The following is a 27,244-nucleotide window of genomic DNA, read 5'->3' as shown; positions in this document are numbered from 1 at the left end:
GTTGAGTAATAATGGAATTAAACTGATGTCAAATAAAACAAACACTGCTAACAGAACAATTAACTGCTTCCATGTCTGACAAGTCACATTATTCTTACAGAAGCAGTTCACGTCTCTGAATTTTTCACGAGTGGGAAACAGTTTTCTATCCTGCTAGTTCAATTTTCACGATGATTTAAAAAGCAAACAAATGTTCCCAGCAGAAAAATTTGCACCATACAAAGTAAAAGGATTACTGAAAAGGAGAAAAGAACAGGTAAGGTATGTCAGCATCCTCGAGGCCAATTTATTCTTGCCTTTTTTTATCTGTGTCTTTGCTGCAAATTACAGGTATACCCATTAACATCTCAAACAGAACCGGAAAATGAAGGCCCACGGAGGTGTACTTGCTGAATTGCTTTGCAGGGTCTTTGATCCAGTCCTCAGAGTGCTACAGCCGGTTCCTTGCGCTCGGCACGAGCCTGGCTTCGTCCGTCTGTTAACTGCTCTCTTCTGTTGCTTTTGTCAGCAGCAAGGGGTGTGTGCCAAGCACGACAGTGCTTCTGGCGTCCCGCTCCGCAGCCACGGCAGAGCCCTCCTCTCCCAACAGCAGGTAGAGAGCTGCCGTGGGCGAGAGGCTGGGCCACTTCCGAGAGCCGTGCCTGCCTCTGTGCAGGACTTCTCAGAGCAGCGCAGCTGCGTTTGCCCTGCAGCTGATGGAGGGAGTAGCAGTAATTTTTCCCCCTTTCAGGAACTGCGTGAGAGCAGGAGTTAAAAACAAGGATGGGCCTGGCTGGAGGGAGAGCAGAGGAGAATCAGCCCTGCAGGACAAGATCCAGTGCAGCCTTCGGAAGGACACAGTACACAGAGCTGGCGATGGCTTCTTCTTTCCGTGCATGTCTCTTGACGTGAGTAATTCAACATACAGCAGGATTTAGCAGCACAGAGGCAGCCTTTGCTCTTTGATCCCTACTGCACGGAGACTTAGATGCCAAGAGTTTTGGGCAAATGCAGAAATTCCTTCCCTTGTTTTGTTGTGCTGCCTCAGCCACCCCAGTGGCCTCACTTGTGTTTGTATCGTGGGGCCTTTAAGCCTTTGTATGTTTTGCATTGCTCTGAACCAGCCTCTTCTTTGGCTCAGAGCCGCTGTTTCTGCACTGTCTCTGGCCCGTGTTCAGTCATGCCTGTTCATAGACAGTTGGGTAGGTCTCTCTCACGCTACGCAGAACTTTTCATTGCACCCTCTTTTCATGTGCTACCACTGGGAGGAAAGCTGAAAGCCTCCTCTTCTACCTGCCTGCACTGCACTACATGTGCTCCAGACCTCTCAGCAATGAGAACGGCTGTCTCGCGGTGAGCTCCAGGAGGGGTAGGGGGCAGTTAGTAAAGGGAAAGGGAATCGCCAAGAAAGGGGAAAAAAACCCCAATGGCTGATACTGCAAGGAGCTGGGGAGCACAGCTAGCACGTGGAGGAACTTCATAGAAAGCAAATTAGGGCAAAGGGAATGGAGCCCAGAAGTGAGGAAGAGGCACCCACTGCCCCCCCGCCTGGCATCTTGTATCTTAAACATCAGTAGGCTCAGGAAGCAGAGTTGCTAACCTAGGGCTTGGAAAACTCACTCCCAGTCAGGCCTGTCCCTGATCCACCTCTTCTGGACCCGGCCATTTCATTTACCTGTGTCTTCACAGGCCGTGGAGGAGGTCTGGATGACCAGGTCTTCTTCGGTTTACGCAATGTGTCCTACTGAGCACCTGGATCTCCTGGGCAGACGTCATTCTCTAAGTACACTAACTGGGGGTAGAAGCAGCGGAACAGATATTTCTAGTTTTTCTGAAGAAGAGTATGCTATGAGAAAAAAAATACAATTTAATAGTTCAGTGGGATTTTTCTTTAACATACAGTTAGCTACTCATCGCTATTTATAGCACTATCATTTGAATATCCCTAAAGATGCAGTCATTGGACTTTTTTTTCATTACTGCTTTGGAGAACAAACCCATACTTGTTTTAACAAGTCACATCACAGGAGATGTTATTCTACACTCTCCACCCACACAACCCTGGGATTTATTTTCATTTGAGAGCTTGTTAAACATAGCAGCAGTCAACTGAAGAAACCAATGTTCCGAGACACAAAGGATTCATACCTATAAAGCAGGAACTTTAGTAGTGGGAAAGGACCAGCATTGCTCTGAAATGGAATGGTCAGTAGTACTCTTCAACGCTACAAGAGGTTGGCTTTAGTTTTTAGTTCTGTGACACCAAGGGACTAACCACATTATATTTATGTTCATGTGTTCTCTGTCCACCTTTCCTATACAGATGGGCCTAAGGGGAGGGTAGAAAAATAAAAAGCATTTGACAATCGCAGAAGTGACAAACTTGCAGTAGAATTCAATCCTATGGCAGGATGTAAGGGACCAGATTTCACCCTATCTCGTGCATGTGGGTGTTTGTGTAGCTGTAGCAGCCGTTAACCCATGACAGCATTTGGTCACCTTCACAGGTGGCTCCAAGCCATTCTGGGGTCAGCCCACTGCAGGGAAGAACAGGACATGCTTCTCTCGCCCCACCCTCGCAGCAGCTCGCTGCCACGGACAGGGCAGCAATTTCCCTTAGCATCTGATACAGTTTAAGGCAGCTGCTCGCAGTTGTGAAGCACTGGGATGAGGCTAATCCTAGCAGTGATGTTGATATTCAGAGGTACCAAATTCATCTGGCCCAGGTGGTCAAGAAAGCCAACAGCATCCTGGCTTGTATCAGCAATAGTGTGGCCAGCAGGACCAGGGCAGTGATTGTGCCCCTGTACTGGGCACTGGTGAGGCTGCACCTCGAATATTGTGTTGTTTCGGGCCCCTCACTCCAAGAGAGACATTGAGGGGCTGGAGCGTGTCCAGAGAAGGGCAACGGAGCTGGGGAAGGGTCTGGAGCACAAGGCTGATGGGGAGCGGCTGAGGGACCTGGGGTTGTTCAGCCTGGAGAAAAGGAGGCTGAGGGGAGACCTCATCGCTCTCCACAACTGCCCGAAAGGAGGATGTAATGAGGTGGGTGTCAGTTGCTTCTCCCAAGTAACTAGCAATAGACAAGAGGAAATGACCTCAGGTTGCGTCAGGAGAGGTTTAGGCTTGGTATTAGGAAGAATTTATTTACTGAAAGGGTGGTGAAGCACTGGAACAGGCTGCCCAGAGAGGTGGTAGAGTCACCAGCCCTGGAGGAGTTAAAAAACCTGTGCAGATGTGGCACTTCAGGACATGGTTTAGTAGGCACGGAGGTGTTGGGTTGATGGTTGGACTCGATGATCCTAGAGGTCTTTTCCAACCTTAATCGTTCTATGATTCTATCCCAAGATTCATGCCACGGTTTCCCCTCAGGGCAGCATCCCACCACCTTGGGAAAAGGCTTTTAGTTTTAATGTTTGTGCATGTTTCTTTGCAGTTTTTTGGTGTGCTTAAGAAAGTCTCCTATTAAGGGAATTACAAGTTTAGTGTGAAACTTCTGGGATATCTAAAATATGAATATTGTGAAGACTTGTTATTCCAAGTCAGAGGTATTTGGGAATATTTATGCCAGTCAGAGAGACAGCTTAATATTTAGGAATTAGCCACTCACATTATGGGTCAGTCATGCCCATGAATAACAACTTCCTTTCTCTTCCTCCTTGTACAGTTTTGCACTACTTAACTCTAGAACAGAACTTATACCCCCGCATCAAGAAAGTTCTGAATTTTTACTTTGCCTATTTTTTTCCTTTGTAAAATATTTTAGCAGCATCAGCTGGGCAGGGATTCTGAAGCTGTTTCCTAAGACAGAACTGCTTGCTCCAAGGGTGCAATTTTTTCCCTAAATATAGTTTTTCCAACTGCATAAAGACATAACTAAAATAAAATTCTTTCTCCTTTCCTTCCCTCACTGTGGCTACAGTGTATTTTGTGATCTCCAGGAGCAGGGAAGCTCAGCTGTCCAAAAGAGGAACTTCGGAAAGGTTTTTAGCAGCAGTGGTTCAGTACGTGTTGTTCAGGAGACATCTCCCGTATGGCTCCCCACTCCAGTCAGTGCTGCTATTTCTGGTTTAGGATTAAGGAACATTTCCTCTAAGGTAAAGAAAATTGCTCCTGAAATTTAACAATTCGGAAACTGCGGCTCTTCTATTCATGCAGCCCCTACTGGCAGCGGGAGCACTGCCCTGAGTCACCTGGCCCATACGCCCGCCTGTCTGTCTGTCTGTATTTTCAACTCAGCAGGCCTAATGGTACGTTTAGTATGCAGGAACAGTAAGATGTCTCAGAAGAAGTCAATGCAGTCACGCTTTAATGTGTTTTTACATCCTTTTACGATTCACAAAGCCAGAATATAAGTACTTATACATTTTTAATAGGAAAGTAATATATTCCCCTAAAAGAAAAATAGATTTGATTAATCATTTGTCATAAAAGTTGCCTGACAGTTGAAACTTCAAGCTTCTAAGCTAGAAAAGCTCAAATAGACAAATTATACTGACATGTTCTTTAAAGACCAAGCAGCTGTTTTATTAAAATATTAAATTTACATTTTAAAAAGAAATATTCTGATTTATTATTCAATTATGATAATCTTATTGAAATGACATGAAATTCATGACAATGGGCTTTATTCTGTCCAAATTCTGTCCTCCGTTATCCACAGGCCATCAGTTCTGCCATTATTTAGAACCGTGCAAGATCACACACAGAGAAGCACCATTCTGGAAAGACAAATCTGAGCCACTGGATTTCAACTTGATTCTAATTTTCCCCAGAGAAAGTGGGTTTTCAGGTCTGGGACTAGGGCTGGATCCAGCGCCTGCTGCAGTGAGGCCCCTGGGTCAGACCCGAAGGACCCATCCACATCTCACTGTCACAGGAAACGGAAAAAGGATTTCAGAATACACCACCGTCGTCCCACAGCACAAGTGAATGACCTTCAAACCACGTGAAGCAGGTTGAATTTACATTTTACTTCAAAAAAAAAAAAGGGAAAGTACATACATGAGGGGAAGATGGGGTGAATAACAGTTATCTGAAACCAGGTTTCTACCATTTTTACCTACAGTTACCAACTGCGTTTGAATCAGCAGGGCTCTTGCCAGCTGTCGCACGCTTGCTTACAATATGAACAGGATTGTGGATCAAGGAAGCGGTTTCCAAGTTGAGGCCCAAATGGAAATAGTAAGGTATCATACACAGTGTAAGTTTATAGTACACAGCTTTTTTTTTTTTAAATGACGTAACGCAACAGCAGGAAGGAGTAGTAGTAGTAGTTAACAGTTACTAACACTAGAATAATCAAATTTGTATGTTATACATATACAGCAACTAACTGCTTTACAAAAAAAGCAAAATAATACAATATATTGTCACATGTATTTACAGTGTAGTAAATATACTTTTCTGTCAAATTTTACACAAAAACTATTTACAGGTGAATATACTGCATTAAAAAAAAATGGTGGGACCAACACTAAAAGTGACGTTCTGTGGTAAGTTTGTTGCATAACAATAAGAAGACGTGCGTCATTACGTTTGAAAAAAAATTAACCTTAGAATGAAACAGAAAAAGCCCTAAAACCTACAACCCAGTTAGGAATGGAGCACTGGAACGCTCCCAGGTGCTCAGTCCACAATACTTATTTGAAATGTTTCCTGTTCTCGGAAACCTCATGCACATTAAAGCAGAAACATTGGCATAATTAACAGGTAGGTTATGCACTATTCAAATACTACTGAATTATCTTTAAGTCAGGGAAAATACAAACACAAACAAAATGTTAATCATCTTTACAGTACTTCACTGTAGTTAGTGCGTAATGGATAACGTGTTCTAAAACAGGGGTGTCAAAACATACAGTCCCCATGACGTAGTTATATGGTCCACATGTTAAAAGCAGATTTTTCTGCATCTAAGTTTTCATTTCAAAGTACGCAGGCTCCACGGCTGCAGCAGCCCATGCAGCAGTGACTGCCCCGTGGTCTGCAGGCTGCCTGGAACAGCAGCTCGAGGGCCGGAACTCTTAGACCTGTCTCCCGCTCGTTAGATCAGGTTTCAAGCCCACATCATCACCAGCAACTACCTGCGGATCACTACGAGCACAGACGGAGTAGCGGGATGAGGAGGGAATGGAATGGAAGCAGGCTGGGCTGGGACCCGAGAGCGGTGCGCACAGGAACGAAACGGAGCAGGATGGAGAACGTTCCAAACAGGAGAGGGAACAAGTAAGGAAGGATGTGAGCAAGAAAACAAAGAGGCAAAATAACAGCAATGGCTGTTGGAGGGAGCAGGCTAGGTGATGAATGTGACAGTAAGGCACTGAACAACTAATTACTAACAGAATTTTAATCATTAAAGAAAGGCCATGTCTTCACCCTGGAGCTAAGCACAAGCTTCCCAACTGCTGGTAGTAGGAGGTGACTTTCCTGTGTATCGGGGCGCGCGTGATCCTGAATTAAGCCTTGGCCAGCGACTGTCCTTACACCCCAATTCAGCCCCCGTAACCCAACGCGTTTGACACCCCTGCTCTAAGAAAGTTCAGGTCCTTTCACTGAACCATTCCGTGAAAACATTACATCACTCCCTCTCCTTCCAGGAAACAGAATAAATTAAATTTTGTTGACTTACTTTATGAAGATATCAGGTTTTTTCAGCTGGGACTGAGAGCCTGGAGTAGTTCTAGTTCTCACATGAAAGGCAATTTTAATCACTGTCCATCTGGATTTCACACTATGTATTTCAAAGAATGCGTTAATTCTAATTTAGGGACGCTTCTCTAGATACAGGCAATGCAGATATTGAAAGAGTTGCTCTCAAACACACCCAGTCAAAACAAGACCGATGTGGTAGTTCATCTGGAATTACTGTTTGTTTAAAGAAAATCTGCTCGTAGCAGAAACAACTGAAAGCGGCATTTTTCTAACAGCAAGTTACCGTTACAAGAGATTCTTTTTTCTCCTACGTACAAATCTTCAGGCTTCTACAATTCATTGTCTTCAGCAAAGCGGAAAGGGCTGGAAGTAGCTTGCTTCAGTAGCGCCAGGTGCCAGCTGGCGGTGATGCTGAAGGTGGCTCTTGGCAATGCGATGTAGGAGAGGAGAGCGGTTTATTGATCAGTGACTCCCGAAGTTTTACACGCCCCGCAGCCCAGGACGTGGCGCGAGTCACTGCCCTATCCCTATGTTCAGTTCCAGCCTCACAATCCCTTTCACAGTTCTGCATCAGTTCAGAAACCACATTTTACTGCAGCTCCTACACGGCCAAGGATAAAGAAATTTGGTTAATTGCACGAGTCTTCGTATTTTCCAACGCATCTACTTCAAGACTGCTAATTCTAAGTTTTCCTCTTGTTTTGGCAAACTATTTGCATATTAAGTTTGTGTTCATAGTTTTTCCAGGACTGTAAACAAATTAAAGAAATTAAATTGTTATTTTATGACTCAATACAATAAAGGTATTTTTATTTACATAAATGTTACATTGTTACTGTGTGGATACATGTGAATTATGTGCTATATCAATAGAATCTGAACACTTAATTGTACCATTCTCTAATAATTTAGCTGTGGAGTTTGATTTACTGAAAGCCACTAACAAAATTGCACTAGAGGATTTTATTTTATATAGTGGATATACTTTTTTCCTTTAAAGCCACTTATAGATCGTTAATTTCTAACACACAACAGGGATCTGAAACTGGGAAGTCTGACTGTTCTTCAGCAGGAGATCTGCTCGGCCCTCCAGTGAGCACCCGGACGAGCACCCTTCTGTCAGGACTTCTGCTCGCCTCCGAGATCGACCGCTCTGCAGGGCCGCGGCCCGTGCAGGCAGCATCCGCAGCACCCGGCGCTGCACCTCTACACGTCATCACATAGCAGCATGTTCTCGCAGTCGTCCACCGCTGGTACGCGACTGCAGCTGACAAGTCTTTCACAGTGACGGCAACTTCAGTTTTGCGTAACCCCCGGGTACGAGCCCTTGCCAGCTAAAACCCCTCGGAAGTTCTGCAAGACAGGTGTGACTGCAGATGTCTGTTGGGACACCAGGAATTGCACTGCAAACATTCACACGTAACCTGGACTTGACACAGTGTCAGTTATTTTTAAATTCATGTACCTTGAGCAAACAGTGCTGTTTTTAGATCGCTGCTTGGGCAGCACAAAAGCAGCTTTGCCAAACGCCATCTCCCAGAGCTGGAAGCTGATCTGTTAAATTTTCCCCTCCATACCCCACTGGTTATTCTGCCAGGAATTTCTCGAAGGTGGGTGCTGTTGGGAAGGGCAAAACTAAAGTATATGCTAAATGGAAGAAAGAAGCAATACGTTTTCACCACTGCTACAATGACAGCACACTAGTCAGTTCTCGGTGATTTCCTTTCCACTATACGACCTTTCTTAGTGCAGGTAACGTACAGCAAAAAAAAAAAATTGCTTTGGAAAAAAGCCAGTTTGTCCAGTCTGGTCCATATACAGTCCAAGTATGTGAAGCTATGGTCTGGGGAATGAGAGAGACTCATGCAGCCTCTGTCCTCTCAAATTTATTGCTAATTACTAGAAATTTAATCTAATCCACCACTTCTGGTCAAGCTCATTGTCCTGCGGCTATTGTACGTTTCTTCTAAGCATGGTAAAAAAAAGTCCACAGCTAAAAATCTTACAGGTCTGAATTAAAACCAGGATTACAGTAACTTTCCCCGGCTCATAAAGCCACCACCTCGAAAAGTGTGCAAACAGGATCAAGGATTAGCACTTTCCTTTAGAGAAGAAACAAACAAGGCAGACAACAGAAGCAAGGTAGGACCGTCTGCGGGAAATGGCTTTCGTGTTTGGACAAGAAGCGGTTCTGCAGTGTTAAAGAACTCCACCCCTCCTTCGGCTACAAAGTCCGTCAGGATCTATGTGAGCGGTTCTGAAACACTGGCTTAAACCAAGACCGGAAGAAAAGAAATGAAGGCATTAAAATTCAGGCAATGTTTCGAGAGTTGATCATCTGGCAACACGGCTGACAGGATGGGAACGTTAAAAGTTAAGTGCAGCATCGCAACTGGCGGGGGGCCCTCTGCGAGAGTCCCGCGTGTGTCAGTCAGTTTCCGAAAAGAAAAAAAAAAAAAAACAACAAAAAAAACCAACTAAAAAGAAACAGTCACACAATCTTTTTGATGCTGTGACGTTTGAAACTGCCGGCACTTCGCTGCTTTTGCACTTGGCTCGCGGAGCCGTGGCGCATCCTCCCGCTGTTGGCGTGGCCGGCGGTGGGCGAGAGCTCCACGTTCTCCTTGTCGATCCCTGCGGAAAGACAAGGACGGAGCTGGGTCAGCCGCGCCGCCCGCCGCCCGCCAGGGGGCGCCCGCCGGCAGCGCCGGGCCCCAGCGCGGCCCCGGCACCCCCGGCCCCGCGGCGGGACCGGGCGGAGGGGCCGGGCCGGGGCGGAGGGGCCGGGGCGGAGGGGCCGGGGCGGGCCGGGCGAGGCGCAGGGGACCCGCCCGCGCTGGTGTGAAGAGCCTGGCGGAAGAGGGGGCACGTCGCCGTGCAAACACCCCCGAATTCTGCCATGCTGACAAGGGGCCGTTCGTTCGAAACAGAGTTTGGCAACGCAAGCCAGCAGCAGTGCCGCCTGCCTGGGAAAGCGCTGCGGAACCTGGTCATGACGTATTTAAAAAAAGAATAAAATACTGTTTGTGTAGTACTATTACTGCTACTATTACTATTATTATTTGTGTACTATTACTACTCTTCGCTTAACCCCATAGGCAGGTAAACACCACACAGCCACTCGCTCATTCCCCTCCACCCCAGTGGGACAGGGGGAGAGGAAAGGAAGAGTAAAAGCAAGAAAACCTGGGTGTCCTGATTAAACTGAAACAGAAAGCCCGGTTAAGTGAGGGATTTGTGGAAGAAGACAGCAAAACAACACAAGTGATGCAAAGGCAACTGCTCAGCACCCCGTGGGTAGAGCAGTGCCCAGCCAGGCCCCAGGCGGACCGTGGCCAACTCCCCACGCCCCTCTCTCCCCCTTTTCTCGCTGAGCGTCACGCTCTCTGGCACGCAGTAACTCTTTGGTGAGCCGGGGTCACCTGCCCGGCAGGGTCCCCTCCAGCCCACTGCCCACCCCCGGCCATTCACCGGGGTCCGACTGCGGATCAGAGCAGGCCCTGCCTGGCGCAGACCCTGCTCAGCACTGGTTGGTCACAGTCTAAAACACGGCCCCCGGCCAGCTGCTACGAAGAAAACCAACTCTACCCCCACCAGGCCCAGAACGCTATTTTAGCCAGAAGTAACACAATCTTGCTGTTGATGACGTCTCACAAACGACAAACCTGATACAGCTATTTCACTGCAGTATTGTAGTATGAAAACTAATTTTTCCAGGATCAGATGTGTGACCCTGTGTTCAGCAAGCGCCCGGACTTCGACCAGATAGAACACCTCCGCAGGCTGAAGTGCGATGCCTGCTCACGCAGACCTACGCGCTCACCTACACACAGCTTATCACACTTTAACTTGACTCATTCAAATACTCTTTTTATCCCCCCCCAAGTTGCAGATTGAATTTGCCGTTAGTTTAATCTGTTTCCAACGATAAAAGACAAAACACTTTGGCCTACGGGCACTGGCTGATCCGTTTCAGTCTATGCTACTTTCCCACAACACTGTGAAAAGAGACGGGGTATGAACTGTTCACTGAGTTCACCTCCTCAGCTCTTAAAACAGAAATAGGAATTGTATTTAATATGGGCAATAGCATACATAAACGTCCACACGGCAGATGAAGGGTTCCCCTATGTCCTCAAAGCATTCATACCAGCATCCGTACCCACTGAAAACACGTGGTCTTCTGGGCCACGAGCCCCTTCTGGCTCTAGTTTTGAGAGGACTGAGCAAATGAAAGAGTTTGACTCAAGTCGCTTCTGCCTTTTGCATTCTCTAGGAGGAAGAATCGACAGATTGTCAAATCTGTGGGCTTCTTCCAGCCAAAAATCAATGACTGCTATTAAACAGGGGAATGACGGAGCGCGGAAGGTTCATTTCTGAACCTGCAGAATTCTGCTGCAATGGCAGAGGCTGATTCTTGCTACCAGAGAGCATTTGTGTGTATTCAAGTACCTAAAATTCTCCTCAACACTGCAATCTTGGCTCACAAATAAAGATCAATAAAAATACGTAACGTACAAATCAATGTTTGGAGGACTCTGTCTCCTTGCCAGGAGGAATGAAAGGCTTAGCTGGCTTATTTTGCATACAGCAGAAATAGAACCGATGCAGGTATTCACTTGAAGAGTTAAGCGTCAAACTGTAGACACCAATTATAATGATTTAAACCCTGGCAAGTTGAGAGTAAAAAAAAAAAAGGAACCACCAATTAACTTTTAACAAGGACAACTAAAGAAACAGTTTTCTAAGCAGGGTATTAACAGGAAACACACAGAGAACAGGTACGTTTCCAGGTAAGCCTGGAAATCTTTACAAGAATTGCCGTTGCGCAAGTTCAGCCCCACCAAAGGCAGGAGGAGGCTGACGGAGAGCAAGATGAGGATGAAGCCAGACAGGCTTTACACCCCAGCGCATCGACTTTTCTGAGAAGCTTTGGATGTTCTCTGCAGGACAAGGTAACTCTATGATGTTTTGCTAAAAGAATAACATCAAACAAACCTCAAAACCGAACTGCTTTACTGTATACTTCATGCTGCTGTGATGACAGCCCATGAAAGCTTTGGGTTATGAGCCGTTACTCTAACAGCTTTGGACACAGTCAGTAACTTGAAGATATAAAAGCTGAGACTTGTGTTTAACGCAGAGATGCTTCCAATCAATTATTACTTTTATGCTGATGCTACTGTGAGTTAATCATTCCTGTAGCAATATCTTAGCGTAGCTGTCACATTATTTCTGCAACAAAATGAGTATGTTTGACACGAGTTTAGCAACACTCTCAACACTTATGGTACATGTGCAGCATTGGAATGAATAGCAGGAAGGGTGTTTTTATGCAAGAGGCTAAAAGTACAATCAGCAGCAGAAATTAGGATGTCTGACAGTGAATAAAAAGGTTAGAACAAAATCCTGTTACTATAAGTGACATCTCCCACAGTTACGTCTCATTCCTATAAGAAATTGATTCTCATTGGCATTAGCAAGACTAAAGAATATACTCCACATTTCACACATGTATAGGGACAATTTCAAAATGCCAGCCAGAAGCTGGCTGCAGGCGACATCGTCCTTCCTCTCCTTCTGTGGGTGTGAGCTTACAAAAACCACAAACTATGATAAGAATGGGAAGCCACCCATGGGTGCGAGCAAAAAAAAACTCTCCTGCAGCTTTTTCCTATTTCCCCATATAGAAGCAGAAATCAAATGGTGTTCAGTACCCATTTTACTGAGCTTCTGTCTGCTGCAACTTAGTCCAAAGAACTCGTGCCTGTTTTCCGGTGGTGCATAACTGAAGTTAAAGCTGACTTCCTATGAATCTGAAGAGCTCACATGAAACATTTCTTCATTTTAGCTTAATACCTGCAGCGGAGTAATTTCACATACCAAGCATCCACTTCTCTATGGCCAAATTTATCTTATTCTTAAGGATGTGACTGACTTTCTGTGCCTGCTCTATCACCGGGTATTATTAGCATCACACAAGAAAAGCAACAGCTTAGCACTTAACTGAAGCCATTCCCGTGTCAAAAGGATCAGTAAACCCCTTCTCATGCCACAAGCCCAACCCTAAAGCAGATCAAGCAGTATTTCGTGCAAATATGATGAAAGTAGAGTGTACCTTGATGAGGAAGCTGCATGAAAACTGCAGATTTAGAGCAAGGCAGAGAAGCTTCACAGACACAGAATGAAAGAAAAAACGTTAAGTGAATAATGTCCATGACAAGGGGAAGGGAAAGGAGAAGAGATGATGACAGACAAAACATTTATAAATAATGATCTCGCCTAGTTGTTTCCAGATGCAAGAAAATAATTTTCCATGTATCTGCAACTCAATATATTTGTAACCATAATAAACAACTCCCTTGGCTGAAACTGTTTCTTCAGCTCAGTGTGGTGAAGTAACTCAGCACTGCTAAATACTTGATTTTCTTGTTCAGTAGTTCTCAAATCAGAGTAAGTGGACGACAGATCTGCATCCCTTATTAGTCCCATAGTTGCCTTGCTGTTTCAAGAAATGCTGTGGCCCGCCTTCATAGTCTATAATTCTTTCACCAATGATTTTTATCTTGGCAGGTATTAGTCCTTCACTGCTTACTCCCTCGCTCCTGTCTCTACAGTGTAAATGTGCACAGCGATGACAACGCCATCACACGCCTCTAGGCACAGTTAACGAGAATGCAAAATTCATGTATGCAGCTATGGGGCTGTATAAAGTGCCAGAAGACCAATTAAATTTTTAATACAATTAAACAGCTTAAAAAGCAAAGCATGTTTTATGCAAAGTTGCGCTGGTTAACATAGCAGTTTAAACTAGTGAAACCGTACGTTGATCAAAGTGGAGCAATGTAATAAACGTGGGATTAAGGAGCAAAATGAAAAGCTCCATGTCCTGGTCTACAGCTGGAGAAAGCTGGAGATCCCCTGTTCAAACCCCAAGTCTTTGTAGTCAAATTGCTAGAATGAAGCTGGAAGCTGATTCTTGGTAAAGCTACCTCCAGTCTGGTTACACGACAATGGAACAATGCATTAGTGACCTCCTGGCCTTCATATCGGTCTTTTAAATTTAATTTCCAAGCAAGCCATGCACAGAGTCACAAATGCACTGCGACGACTCGCTAGTATCCTGGATCATGTATCAGGGTCACTAGCTCCTGACTCCATTTGTGGCGGTGGGCTCTTAACCAGCGCTTGATAAAAGCCATCTGGTCGTAGAACACTTGAAAGAAATTTCTGAAGAGCTGGATTAATCCCTTCCTCTTAGCTGACAAAGGAAGAAGGAATAGAAAGTGAGGCATAAGGAAGGAAGACATTTACATAGCAAAATGCTTTTGTCACTAGTAGAGGGCCTAATCCTGCATCATCGCTTCATCCTTGCAAACAGAACTGTTGGAGTTGCTACCAATTCTACATTCTAAACGGAAAGATGCTGCCCATAATGTGCTTATTTTCATGCTGACAGCAAGGTCTATTTTTTTCCCTTTTCCCCCTTTAATTTTATCCTCCTCCCTGTTCTAGTATTACAGGTAATTCTTAGCTGCATGTTAAATAAGAAAGTTTCTATTGAACCACTTTCCTTTTCCATAATCTTGGTTGTTATCTGTACCTGCACTCTATTAGGAGTTTTTACACAGAAATATTTCTATATACAGGATGAATTGCATGACAATATAATAGAGGGGCTGCATTATATATTCATAAGGTATAATGGACATTGTGAAATGTTAAGTAAAACAGTGGTCTCTAGAACTTCTTCAAACTCAGCTTTTACCCATTCTTATTACTCGAATCAAGTGGGATTCCAGGACGGCACCAGCGCGTCCCTTTCAGGCCAATGCCCTTTTACCCCTTCTCGGGCAAGAATACAAATCAAGGGGACGATGGCAACAACTGCCTCCTTTAGGCTAAGCAGTGCTATTAATAAAGGAGTGAGAAAGAGGTCACAACTGTGGAAAATACGCTTCACACTTTCTCTCCTCGCTTGGGATAACATTATTTAATGTAACAAATCATCCTGAATTGGCAGGAAACTGGAAAGCAAATCCAGTTTTGAGTCTATTTAGACTGACAGGCATCTTAAAACACAGTTCTAGAACACAGCACCAGGACATCAAGATGGTGATCTCCCCAGATTGAAACAATTTAAGTTGGCTTCTCATACTGGAAAAAAAGCAAGTTGTAATCACTTTTCACTGCATGAAATAAAAAAAAGAAATCACTATTCCCAAATTATGCAAACACAGAGCACTGTCTTACCTCTGTTGCACCCCTGCACATGCTTCACCTCTGCAATACTCATCATACTCAACAAAAAACATGCATAGCATCTGTGAGCAATCTGGTAATCTGGAAGGCCAGATTTCTTGAATAGAGCTAAGTACAACTCAGTAGAGCTTATTTCGGGGCTAGCAGAAACCAGCAAACAACAAGAGAGTGAAAAAACCAAACCACCTCTGTAAATATTATACCTAAATACGAGTAGTTTCTAGCCTTCCATCAGGGTTAGAAACAAAGCAGAAATAAGAGGTTGATTGACTTCAGTGTTCAGAACTGCAATAGTTAAATCGTCGTTTGAGAAATATCACATAGCATCATTTTTACGACAAAGAAGAGTAAAGAATTTCCTCAATATACGAGACACTAATCCAAAATCACTTCAGGAGGAGTCTTCATGCAGATTTCTTTGACATAAATTCCATTTTCTTCCTATTTGATTTCCTCCAGCTTATGCTTCATCTGCTATACTGAATAATTTTTACTCTCTTTTTTCATTTCTCGCCCTGAAAGCCTATGCTGTTAAATTTAACCTCTGCATCTCCCTGTAATTCCCCTCTCCCCAAGCCAGAAGGAATTTTGTGTTTTTATCCATTTAGTGCCGTTAATGACTGTTCTCTTCTTGAACGCCTTCATTTTATCAGCAGCATATTTCTGGCAATACAATAGTCTGAACTGACCCAATATTCCCTATGTATCTACATGAATACTTTTTTTCTTCAAGGGAGAGTATGGCCTCCGTATGATGCTGCCTATATGAGCACTGGCCTTAGATCATATAGTCAACTGAAACTGAGTCAGCCCAGACACACTCTTCCACGGCACCGTTTGGATTATTTTTCCTAATATGTGCTACCCTGTAGTGCCCAGACAGGTATTATTCTCCTTGCAAAATATCATGATTATATACTTATTAATTTTCAAGGCTCCACTGTTGCGTATATTCCATATTAAGATGCAGCTGCTGTTTGTTCTGATGCACTTAATGCTATTTCCTTCACGTATAGTGACTTGGAAGACAGCTTTTGTGCTGGACAAAATCCAATGTCTGAAATACCAGTGTAATAGCTTAGTAAACAGTTTAATATTCATTTGACTCAAGAATGCAATGATGGTTGATGCATAAACACATCCAAAGAGACGACGAGACCGAGCGTTTGGCTACAGACCCCGCAAATTCAATACGCTTCCCTTACCTGGGTAGTACCGGAACAGCTACTGACCTGGGGAGTGCTGGGAAGTTGCGAGCGAGGTCATGGAATTGGAAAGGTTAAGGTTAGCAGTAATGCTAAGCTGGCTCTGCACTGCGGGAGGATATGGAGACGTGGGTGTCAGGAGAGATTCTTCACTGGTTTCCTCATCAATTCCAGGCAAATACGTGTCAATCAAGGCATCAAGAAACTTCACTATGAGCTCAGCGTAGTCTGGGATTTGTGTTTGCTGTGGGTGAGGGGGGGAAAAAAAGTATTGGTTCTTTTCTTCCTACTTTTCTGTCAATATGAGCTTTGCCCCAGAACTCACTCTAGTGTGAGTGAGTGAGTGAGTGAGTTTGCCTGAAAATTTGAAAAAGCATTTGAAGCGAGTATCTGTAAAAACAGATTTGTGGTCTTTTCCAGATTAATCTAAACGCACATATTAAAGACCGCTTGTAGGTGTAATTTCAGTAGTGTGTGGAAGCACAAAGTCAGAAAAGAGGGGCCGTTTCATTCACGAGGTGAACTGCCACAGCTACCTGAACCGAACTTGTATTAAAAGCATTGCCTATGCCCCCAAAGCCTAACATCCAGAATGCTGCCTACTCCGCTCATCTAGTTCTTGTTACGATGACTAGAGGGAACAAATGGCAGTACAGATGGTCAGTGATCGATTTATTTGTTCTGCTGTAACATAAAATTTATCCTTAAGGAATTATCATTCCTATCGAATTAATCCCTTACGCTGTAAGATACATGTAATAAACTAAAGACTTTCTGAATGACGCTGTACGTCCAAGGCCCCTTCGTGAACCTGGAAGCAGTAAAAAGGTGCATTTACAGACCTGACTGCTTTTACCCAGCTTTGGTAATTTGACCTTACCGAGTCTATCAAATATCTGATGCAGGCTCGAAAACTGGTTTAGCTATAGAAGTGAGCCTTGTATTACTGACTTGCTCATATAAATTCTACAACTTGTCATTTATCTGCATCTTTCCTGGAGCACCAGTGTGCTTTATACAGAAAATGAAGGCAAAACACTCATGAACGTATATATAGTGTGCTGTTCTTACCTTAGAAAATGGGCCAGCAAATCTCCATAACCCGTTAAATCCAAAACCTACAACAACAAATTGAATGTTACCACAAAAGCACAGTTCTCAACTGGCAGAAAACAACTAGAAAGTACACATAGTACATCACTTGGATTTACTTAGGCATGGAAATGAAATATTTTGATTGGGAGATGCAACACTAAATGTTGTCCAAACCACGTCTAAGATAATATTATGGCATTTTAATTTGTATGTAAGTTGTAAAAACCTCAAAATCTCAGAACCGTCATGCAAGAAATTCTTGATGATATTTTAAAAGGTAAATTTAGCATGTGAATACACATCTCATTTTAAAAATTAGGTCAACTTTTAAGTTATTCTCAACTGTCATCTGTTTCTTATGGATCTTCCTGGAAAGTTTGTGATTAAGGACCATAAAAAAATATTTAGGTTTTAAGTCTTCAAGTGCAACATGACAGTGAACTTGGGCACTGAAAAACAAATGTTACTGTACGGAATTTGCCAATAATTAAATCAACCCCTAACTAACACGGTTAACTTAAACCCCATCATTTATCACCACCATTCATGTTTTGTCTTTCTTTAAACTGGTTAGTGGAAACACAGTACTGAGTTTCAACTTCTTTTTACTCATATAGGTGGTGTAATACTTTTAATATTTGGTGCACAACTGCAGCAAGCAGTTTTAATATTCATGTCAGCAGGTTTGGTTTTTTTAATATGCAAACTCTTACTTTTACTAGGGTGTATGAAGTTGGAGAGATGCCACAAAAGACTGACTGACTATTCTATTAGGGTTGCAATAAGTCTGAAACATTTTCAGTAGTAAATCCGACTTAAAATACAGCAGTTCTTAAAAAAATGGAAAAATATTTACTCTGTAGATAAGAAGTCTGGTATTGGGGTGGAGACTCTTCATGGTAGACAACACTCTGAACAATCCCATGAATTGGATTCAACAAATTTGGATCCTGGCACAGCGATAAAAGGGTATTGATCTTGGAATCCAATAAATTATGCCTGAAGAAAAGAGAAGGGGCTTATTTTTTGTTCATTAAAGAAAATAAATCTGCAGTTCCCAACTGGCTTTAGCAAACAGCAGGATTTTCAAAATCTCCGTCATTTTAGAAGTACAAAACAATTCCTCTATATGTTCAGTGAGGACTCTTATGATGCCTAACACTTTCCAAAAACTGTACTAACAATATAACCCATTAAAGCATCTACCTAGGACTTCAAATTGCAAATATTTTAATTATTTTCAACCAAAAAATTATTCACTGGATTTGTGTACGTGTCAGAGCTGGAATTTCAAAGCAGTTTTTTAAACTTGTGAGGGCACCGTCTCATTTGAGCTCCCTTGCAGAACTCACGCGTGTTTTTTTTTTTAAATACAAACACCAGTTACTTACAATTGTGGTTTCAATAGCTCACGGAACTTGTCTGTACTTTGGCCATTACTTTATAAAGCCAGAAGAAGGTAGCATTATTTCTGCATCATGCACGGGTCAGTTTTAAAAGTCTACTCATGTTAATTTCTGATAGTTGGGTTTCTCTTACATATATTGACTCCAGCGAATACTATTTTTAACTGATATCTGAAGAAATGCATCCAAAGAGTATCTTGAACTATGCTTTAAATCAGTTTTGATATGCACTTGGGGTACTAATTAAAAAACCTGAGTCTGACTGGGGTGAAAATAACACTTAAGAGACAGTATATATTGACTTGTATAGAAAGCTACAGGAACATATTAAAATGTAATTTGATTCTCTGCAGTATCAAATAAGCGATACAGCCACGCTAAGTCACTAGAGTAATGGCAGCAACGATGCCGAAAGCTTTTGGAAGAAGCTGATGGCTGTACAGACAGGCTCCCTAGCAACAGCGACACAGAGTTCTCCCACGCTCTGCCAACCTGCCTGAAAAGCTGACGCTGAAGAGTGCTTTTGAGGACCATCTGTGGCCGTGGTATCTGAGGATGCCTATTCTAGTAAGAACATTATATTCACTTAACATAGGGAAAACGCACGATTCCCGAATTGCTATGGACACTCGTTTCAACAAGCCATGGAGAGACTGCAGCCAGTACCCTACCAATGAGTAAGCATCTCACACGTGCTTGTCCTGGTCCGGAGACCTTTTAAAGGAAGGGCCAAGCACAGAGTCATCATAAACAGAGTTTTCAATACTTACACAACAGGAAAGACCTTTGGGAAGACAACACTGGCTTCTGCTAAATACTCATACAGAATCCGCTGGTCAAACTCGTCAGTAGTGTACTTCACTAATGTTGCCTGTCATAACATAAAGGATTAAATTAGCACGCTTCTACTTTAATTTGAGTAGTTATAGGTTTTAATTGTTGTTGTAGTTTAACGTTTTAAGATTTCCGAATAGCAGGAAGCGGCATTACAAAAGGTTAATTTATGTCCTCTTTTGACGTGGAATCAAGTTATTTTACATGTACGTGGGAAACAATAAAAACAGTTGGTAATAGCTTCTGTTTTGGCAAAAAAATTAGCTAGTCAGTTTTTGACAAAAGTGGGCAACTGAGTCTTTCTGAACTATATCAGGAATGGTAAATGTATTGGTGCATCTGAAGAAAGCACTATCATACTGTACCTATACTACTAGTTAATCATTTTTAAACTGAATTACGCTGGGATTCCACAATTTTCACTGCTTAACTTTTTAAGTGTAATATATTAATGTCCTTTTATTATATACAATTAGTTTGTGATAAAAATCTGCCAGGAAAAAGGGACAATTGTTGGACATGTTCTACAAAACAATACAGAATAATGAAAATTCAGTATTTGCTCTCAAAGTGCATTTCAATACATTTCCAAAAGTGATTCCTAGAAAGTTTGAAGAACGGCAACAAAAGAATAGACTTGCACATCACAGTGATTCTGATCCATATGAATTTAGAAACACTGCAAGGAACACGTATGCTTCTTTGGAAGATAAAAGACTATCAGAAAATAACAGACAATACACAGAAAGAAGGCTTACAAGAACTGTAAGCAGCAGTGCTTGAATTTTTGGGTCAGTCAGAACTTCTTCATCTAGGAGGACATTTGACTCAGAAACAGAAACTTTTCGAAGATGTGGGTGTTGCTGCGGTGATATTCTCTGGGTTTCTGCCAGATAAAAAAGAGCAACTCATCCAAAGCAAAATAAACCCAAACCAAAATAGAATGAGCTCTTGCACAACAAATTCAGTCATACGCAAACTTCAGAGTTCACCAGCCTTTTCATAAGGTAGAAAAGCAACAGCTACGCTGTAATACTTAGCAGCGCTAGACCACTACATGGGATGTATTACCAAATGGCAAACAATAACCCCAATTTCCTGTTCAGTGAAATACAGGCCCAGGGGTGGTAAGTACCATATTCAGGGTCAGGCAGCAGACTGACATCGGATACAACAGAAGAACCCTGGTCTTGCATTGCAATTGGGGGTGGGGGCACAGGAAGCAGATGTGGGAGAAGATGAAGAGAGGCATTCTAGGCATTAGGTCACGTTCCATCTCCTGCAGAAATTTGCGGCTAGGACTTATTAACTTATAAAAAGCCAAATTTTATGTATTTCATTTCACTCCTGTATGCAGTACTTTAGAGCTGCCCCTTATTCTGCATCTGCAAACTGAGCAACTCTAATTCAAACCTCAGTTGCCAGTGATATGGAAGACTGTACTCTTCAGAAGCCACTGTTAAGAAAGGTGTTTCTCCCTTACCTTGTAGTAACCTAGGCAAATAAACACTGAATTTAGAAAGAATCCTTTGTATATATATACAAAGCATTTATAATTAGTATTATTCTTAAAATGTTAGTCCTGTTTCTCACCCATTTCATAATCATTTTCGGCTACTCTCCTCATTTTGGGAGGCGTTGTGATTCCAGATTCCATGTCTTGCCTTTTAGGAGCCTTTGTGTCCGATATCAAATGGTCAAAACTTTTCCTTGTACCTAAAAACAATTTATCAGGCAATTAAAAACATTAAACCTAAATCCATATTCTAACTATTTCTGATTTTCTGGCCAAGCTACTCTCCTGTCTAGAATGTACTGATAGGAATCTGGGGACATTTTCACCATTTTCAGGGATGGTAGAGAAAATACGATCACACCATGCCGCTCTCCATCACAGTTTCCAAAATGCTTCACAATACATATGAGGAAAGCATGCAGTTTATTTAAATATGTAAGCTGTGGGCATGCTATGGTTTCCTGGTCAACACATCACATCGAATAAACATGCCAAAATGTGATTACTGAAAAGGAAGCAGTAATAAGGTTGTAATGAAAGAAATGCCCCTCTCCTTCCATATATACTGTATAATGTAAAAGGGTAACCACAAGTTATGCAAAGCAACTCATCTGGTTTCTCTGATATTAAGACTTTGCTTGTAAACGTGATGCACTGAGAAGCCATGAATAAAAATCAGATTGCTTCCAAAACATCTAAAATGTTTTGGGACCATCTCTTCTAGTGTAAGATAAAGTATTAAATATAGGAGCTAAGCTAAGGTAATTCAGCTTCTTGGTTTTGTTGAACGAGGGCTGGTGGCAGAAAATTAGCACTATGACTCTTTAGTATCTGGAATATCTTTTTTCCTTTCCCTTTTTTTTCTTTTTTCTCCACTTCAACATGCACATTTTGAGTGTCACTCTTGCTTCCCCCCTTGTGATCAAAAGAACTGAGTTAGTCCTCTTTTAACTGTACAGTGTTCTCTAATTTGTATTCTGTAGAAACTGCATATATTCCTCTGAATCAGGAATAAGCTCTTAAAAGTCAGAATAAATACAAGTATAATTTTTCTCCAGTAACACTTCCTGAGGTATTCTGTAGACAAATTAGTAAATGAGTTATCTTAATAACCTAGAAGCTTTTTAGTGTTCGCTTGTGAAGGCTGCCCCATATCCAAACTCATGGATTTTCGTGTTCGAGGGCTTATCTGTCCCACTGTCGGGTAACTGGCAGCCAGATGTCTGTCTGACCCCTTTGGTGATGACCATGGTTGATTTTCCTTTAGTGTCCTGAAAGTGCAGAGAAATTAAATTAAGAAAATCTTTAAAACTGTGCACATTTAGGCATAATTTTTTCAACTAGCCAAACTATCCTTTATTAAACCCACCTTTCCTAACAGGTTAATCTCCCAAAAATACATATTAAGAAATAGTAATTACTTTGCTTGCAAAAATGTCTGAGCTAGTCATAAACTAACAATCTGATATGAATGTAATGATCAGGAGATAAAAAATAAAGCAATGAAAAGAACACAAGCAAATCAGCCTATGAGGCAAGATGAAAGATATTTAATAATCAGCTACTCCGTACTGGATGCTAAAAAGAGCGCGATACTGAGTGAAGTGCTCCCTATTGAGAGAAACTGGCTCTCCGTGTCACTTCTAGGTTGATTTCTTAGCTTATCTCTGTGGCTGCTTATAGACAAGCTATAAGGTGTCAAGATTTTCCAATGACATGGACCGAGTGATTACTTAGTACATGCCTGGAAGCTCTTAAAAGGACAAAGTAAACTTTCTTCTAAAATGTAAATGAAAAATGAGGTGAAATTAGGTCTTGTAGAAAGAGGTTAGCAAAGAGTTTAAGAACCTCCAAAGCAGTTAAGCTCTGAAATAGCTTTACAGATCTCAAAATTACATCTGTAGGAATTCGATAACCAAATTTCTCTGTGACTCCTGATCACAGTATCACAGTATAAGTAGCATATTGGTCTGGAACCAATAACAGAACATTAACTTAGCTTTATGAACGTGGGTTTCAGTTTTCAATATACCACAGGTTACCTTTAGATAACTTACTAAAGTAAACAGACATCAAAATTTGGATAACTTATCTAAAAGTTAGACAACCAACCTATAGCTAGTGTCACTGTGATGTATGGGATATGTATCCATAGGAACATTTTCCATTGAAACGTCTGTCAACAAGAGAGACTTCCTATGTTTTAGGCTGCAGCGACTTCGAACTTCCTCAGATACTGTCAGCAAAGCTAAAAATTCAAAGAAAGCTAACATAAGTTTTCCACGGTAGGAATACATTGAAGAATGTAAGCAATATTCCATCAATTTAATTTTCTTATTTAGCATAGAGACGACCATTGAGATGTAATTACACCTTACTGAAATGTACAGATTAAAAGTAGGTCATTCAAAAAGAATTATATTCCCCATCCAGTTACAATTACATGATTTAAACATTAGCCCTCACATGGTCACAATTTCTATTTCTAGACCACTAGAAATTTGAATGTTCTAAGGCACGCACTTAAACCAAGAAACCGTCATCAGCCTCCCTGAAGTATTTTCAAAGATGCACAGTAGTTCCTGTGCCGGCAAGCCTTTGGTCCACAAAAAGCTTTAATTGATGTACCCCAGCCTAGCCCAGACTCTTGTCCACCTCCAGTTACAAGTTTCCTTTATGTTTTATCAACCTAAAACCATAAGAATTCCCACAGTAGTTCATTCCTTTTCAGTTAGCACAAATTTAAAAGAATGTCTGTTTGTTTAATTTTACCTGCTAGGTAAGCCACGCTCTGGGTGTTCACCTCAAACTTGTCACAGTTCCTATGTTTGTTAACCAGAGCTAGTAGTGTATGTAAAATCCTTACTGTTCTTGCTACCGTGGTAGGAGAAGGATGCCTGTACCCTAAGAAATGAGGTTAAGAAACCAAATATTGTATTTAATTTTAATGCGTATTTATGAAGCATTCATATTTTCAAAATATTTATAAATATTTTTCAGCATGTTCTCAGGAAACTTCATGTAAAGGGTAAGGAAGCACAATGCTAACAGAAATTGCACATTCAAGACTAGTTTCTTCTGTCCCTCCCCCCATAATCACATAATTTCAAATGTCTGTGCATATATTATATCTATGATCTCACAAATCAATCTTCTAAAAGAAACAGCGAGCCTGAACACAGGCAAACACACAGAGAAAGACAGCGTTCTTGGAGGAGGTAGTAACGAACATGTCTGTGGGAAACCTGGCAAAGTCCTTTAGTCAAAGAACATTTAATTCTGCATCTATTCTGTGATCCAAGGTACTTAAAATCCACCACCCATTCTTCCCCCTTTATCCTTGGACCTGTTTTTATTTCTGAACTAAGAGTGGTCACCTAAAATGAACAGCAATATGTATTCTTACCTTTCAGGAGGTGTCCCACTAGTGCAAAGTTAAAGTTGGAGTTGAAATTTAGCCCAACAAAATGATCCATCTGCTTGCAGTGCCATTCGAGTGGCCTCCTGATCTCCATAAACACCTCTTCTGGGCTCTAACCCAGAAAAAATAAAATACAGGAGTACCTCATCGAAAGTTACTCATCATATCTCAAGTTGTTTTTGTTTTTGTTTTTTTTTTTTAAAAAGTGACAAAACAGTAATTTTAAGAGTTTACATGACAATAGCAAACGCACTCTTGATTAGAGCACATCTATACATTTCTGTGCCGGTTTAGAACAGAATAGTAAGAGCTTCATCTCTACATCTTCATTTTACTGTTGATATTACGCAAGTGAAACAATTTCTAATGCAAATTTCCGTTTTAGTTGCTTAACTACTGTCCATGAGGACAAGGAGATTTTTTTCTTTTTTAACAGCTCTAACTGCTTACATAAACTAAGGGTTTGTCCCAGCTGATTGCTGACAGCTTACCTTATCATTGAATACTCGGAGGCTATCCAAGGTATGCAGGTTCTGTTCAAGTAGTGCTGTACCTGCCGAGTACAGGTTTACCTCATCTAGCTGCAGCACTGCCATAGCTACCCAGAAGAGGGCCTTGTGCATAGGAGAGTCCTAGAAGCAAAAAGAGAAAGCCACGATTTCACTTTCAAGTCAGTTCCTGTAAGGCAAAGACAAGTAAGACCGACGCGTGGTTTTGTATATGCGTTACTATCCTTCCTGTAGCAGGTTCTTTCCTCAACGACATCCATTCCATCAACAGAGATGTACATCTGAACCTGTAGTCTTTATGCACTTAACAGGTGAATAGTAGAAAGCAAATGAATTTCAAGCCTTTCACCTCCCCTGAAGCCATTCCTTCTCTCTTATATTCCTTCCCTTGCTCACAAAAATGCCAGACGCATATTGCCCTACACCAGGCTGAACAGAAATGTGTCTTTTGTTATCAATTTGAGAGACATGTTGAAAATGGATTGCAGTTCTGCACATATAACTGGCCAGGAAATTTCTTCTCCAAATCAAAAAAGCATGCAGGAAGAATTGGCATTCAACAGGCTCTGGGTCTCTTAAGCAGCAGATTTTTCTAGGAACAAGTTTTATTTACTAACAGTAAATATATGAGGCTCTTCATTAATGGCATATCCGTCAGTATGCTGATCAAATAATGAACGTGAAAGTAGCATACAGATGGCTACCTTAATACCGAATCAGGTAAGACTAACATTTATTACGAGCCGTGATCTGAAAAGCATGTATTAGAAGTCAAACATTTGAAAGCCAAGACTGAAAATCTTTTGGAAAGAATTAAGACAGCCTGTAGCACGGTCTTTGCCTATATTGCTATGGCCCAGTTTGATGAAGCAGAACAGTACATTCTAAAGCATTTTTAAAGCCTTTGCACAGGTCCCACATACAAACATCTGTGACATATTTCCCATATGTAGCACTTTCGAGCATGAGTCATAGCAGTGAAGTGCGAACTTCAGATACCACAACACTTACGTACATTTTTGAGATTATACCCATAATTATAATTTTCATTTACAAAATATGTTCTCTGTTTACTCTAAAAATCCAGTTGTTTACCTTATTAAGGAGAGGCTGCAGCTTGGTGAGCGCTATAACTGTAGCTTCTATTAGAACTTGGCTATTGTAATTATCAGGGCCTTTTAAACAGCTCTCAAGTCCCTTTTTGTAGGAAAAAAAGAGTAATTAAAAACCAACCATAATTAGATTTTGCTTTGTAAAAAGAAATCAAAGCTCTAAATAATTGTTGCTCTCAGTTAGTTTACAAAGCTTGAGCGCATTTTAAACCCATTCTCAAGGACTTTTACAAATGGAGATTTACACAGACGTGATCTATGTATTGCTGAAAGCAATTGCACAATGTGTATTACAAAAGTAAGGGTGCAGGACAGGGTGCAAGAATTAGAGAATAGCTCTTACAATTCAGATGCTGTTCAGTTAAAGTTTATGCCCATAAAACTAATAAAATGCTTAAAGGAAACGTATTTAGCACACTGTTTACTTGCTATGGAACACAACCTTCTTCAGAAAATCTGGAACGTCACTACCAAGCTAGGCAGTCTGTTTCAAAGTTTTCTTATACAAATGCCCTGCTCTTTATTGTGTTCACTTATAACACATCAGATTATTAACTTCCTTTAAAAAAAAAGGAAGTTGTGAATCATGTGCATGCAGCTAAATGCCTGAACCAAAAATTTTGCATTTATTTAAATATTGACATCTGGATTAATCTCAGTGTCTCAAATTTTAAACTCAATATTGAAAACTATTGTTACTCTAGAAGTCGCAGCACTGACGACACTTATTGCCACCAAATCGATTTAAGGTATATGAGTCTATTACCTTGCTAAGAATTCTGATTATTTGTTTTATTTGTCCATGAGACACACGTTTACTTATACAGCCAAAGACAACAAGTGCTCTTGGCTGCAGGGATGGGTTATATTGGAATGCAAACCTGTGAAGAAACAGAGTACACTGTATTAAACAAATATACAACAAATATGCTGTATAAGGAGAAGCTGAGAATTGTAAATATACTACGCGGGCGGGCAGGGATTATGTTTTGAGATCTACGACATACTTTTGAGCTAGTTCAGTCCACTGGTCCAGCCACTTGCACGTTGGAATATCCCTCATACAAGCCTAAAAAGAATTATATCGTTTGAATACATGTAACATTAAGAAAAACTCTTTTTAAAATCCAGAATGTGCAGTTATTTTAGTTCTCAGAAGTCAGCTACTTAACTATTTATTACCACATCATGGAAGGTATCTCTCACTACACTGCTTGCCTGTAGAAAGCGTAAGCAGTGCCATTTTCCCTT

General features: G+C 41.6%; 1 protein-coding gene across 9 annotated transcripts in view; it reads right to left on the bottom strand.

Moving 5' to 3' along the window:
• Positions 1–4,261: 4,261 nt before the first annotated feature.
• The window catches only part of NF1 (neurofibromin 1), a 106,302-nt gene continuing 83,319 nt past the window's right edge, over positions 4,262–27,244 (bottom strand). For 3 of the 9 annotated variants that reach the window (XM_075517929.1, XM_075517934.1, XM_075517931.1), the window contains 15 exons: positions 27,001–27,062; positions 26,760–26,874; positions 25,977–26,078; positions 24,864–25,004; positions 24,358–24,484; positions 23,724–23,855; positions 23,064–23,199; positions 22,065–22,222; positions 21,029–21,151; positions 20,194–20,321; positions 19,372–19,472; positions 18,052–18,194; positions 17,172–17,218; positions 16,128–16,344; positions 4,262–9,267 (listed from right to left, as the gene is read on the bottom strand). In XM_075517929.1, the coding sequence (XP_075374044.1) occupies positions 9,125–9,267; positions 16,128–16,344; positions 17,172–17,218; positions 18,052–18,194; positions 19,372–19,472; positions 20,194–20,321; positions 21,029–21,151; positions 22,065–22,222; positions 23,064–23,199; positions 23,724–23,855; positions 24,358–24,484; positions 24,864–25,004; positions 25,977–26,078; positions 26,760–26,874; positions 27,001–27,062 (1,875 nt within the window). In that variant the 3' untranslated portion in view covers positions 4,262–9,124. The remainder of the gene's footprint in view (positions 9,268–16,127; positions 16,345–17,171; positions 17,219–18,051; positions 18,195–19,371; positions 19,473–20,193; positions 20,322–21,028; positions 21,152–22,064; positions 22,223–23,063; positions 23,200–23,723; positions 23,856–24,357; positions 24,485–24,863; positions 25,005–25,976; positions 26,079–26,759; positions 26,875–27,000; positions 27,063–27,244) is intronic. The other 6 variants (XR_012777956.1, XR_012777955.1, XR_012777954.1 and 3 more) reach the window with 6 other exon arrangements.

This window comes from Mycteria americana, chromosome 15 (assembly GCF_035582795.1).
Source record: "Mycteria americana isolate JAX WOST 10 ecotype Jacksonville Zoo and Gardens chromosome 15, USCA_MyAme_1.0, whole genome shotgun sequence".
In the NCBI taxonomy this organism is placed as follows: Eukaryota; Metazoa; Chordata; class Aves; order Ciconiiformes; family Ciconiidae; genus Mycteria; species Mycteria americana.
This window is presented reverse-complemented; position numbering and strand designations above follow the sequence as displayed.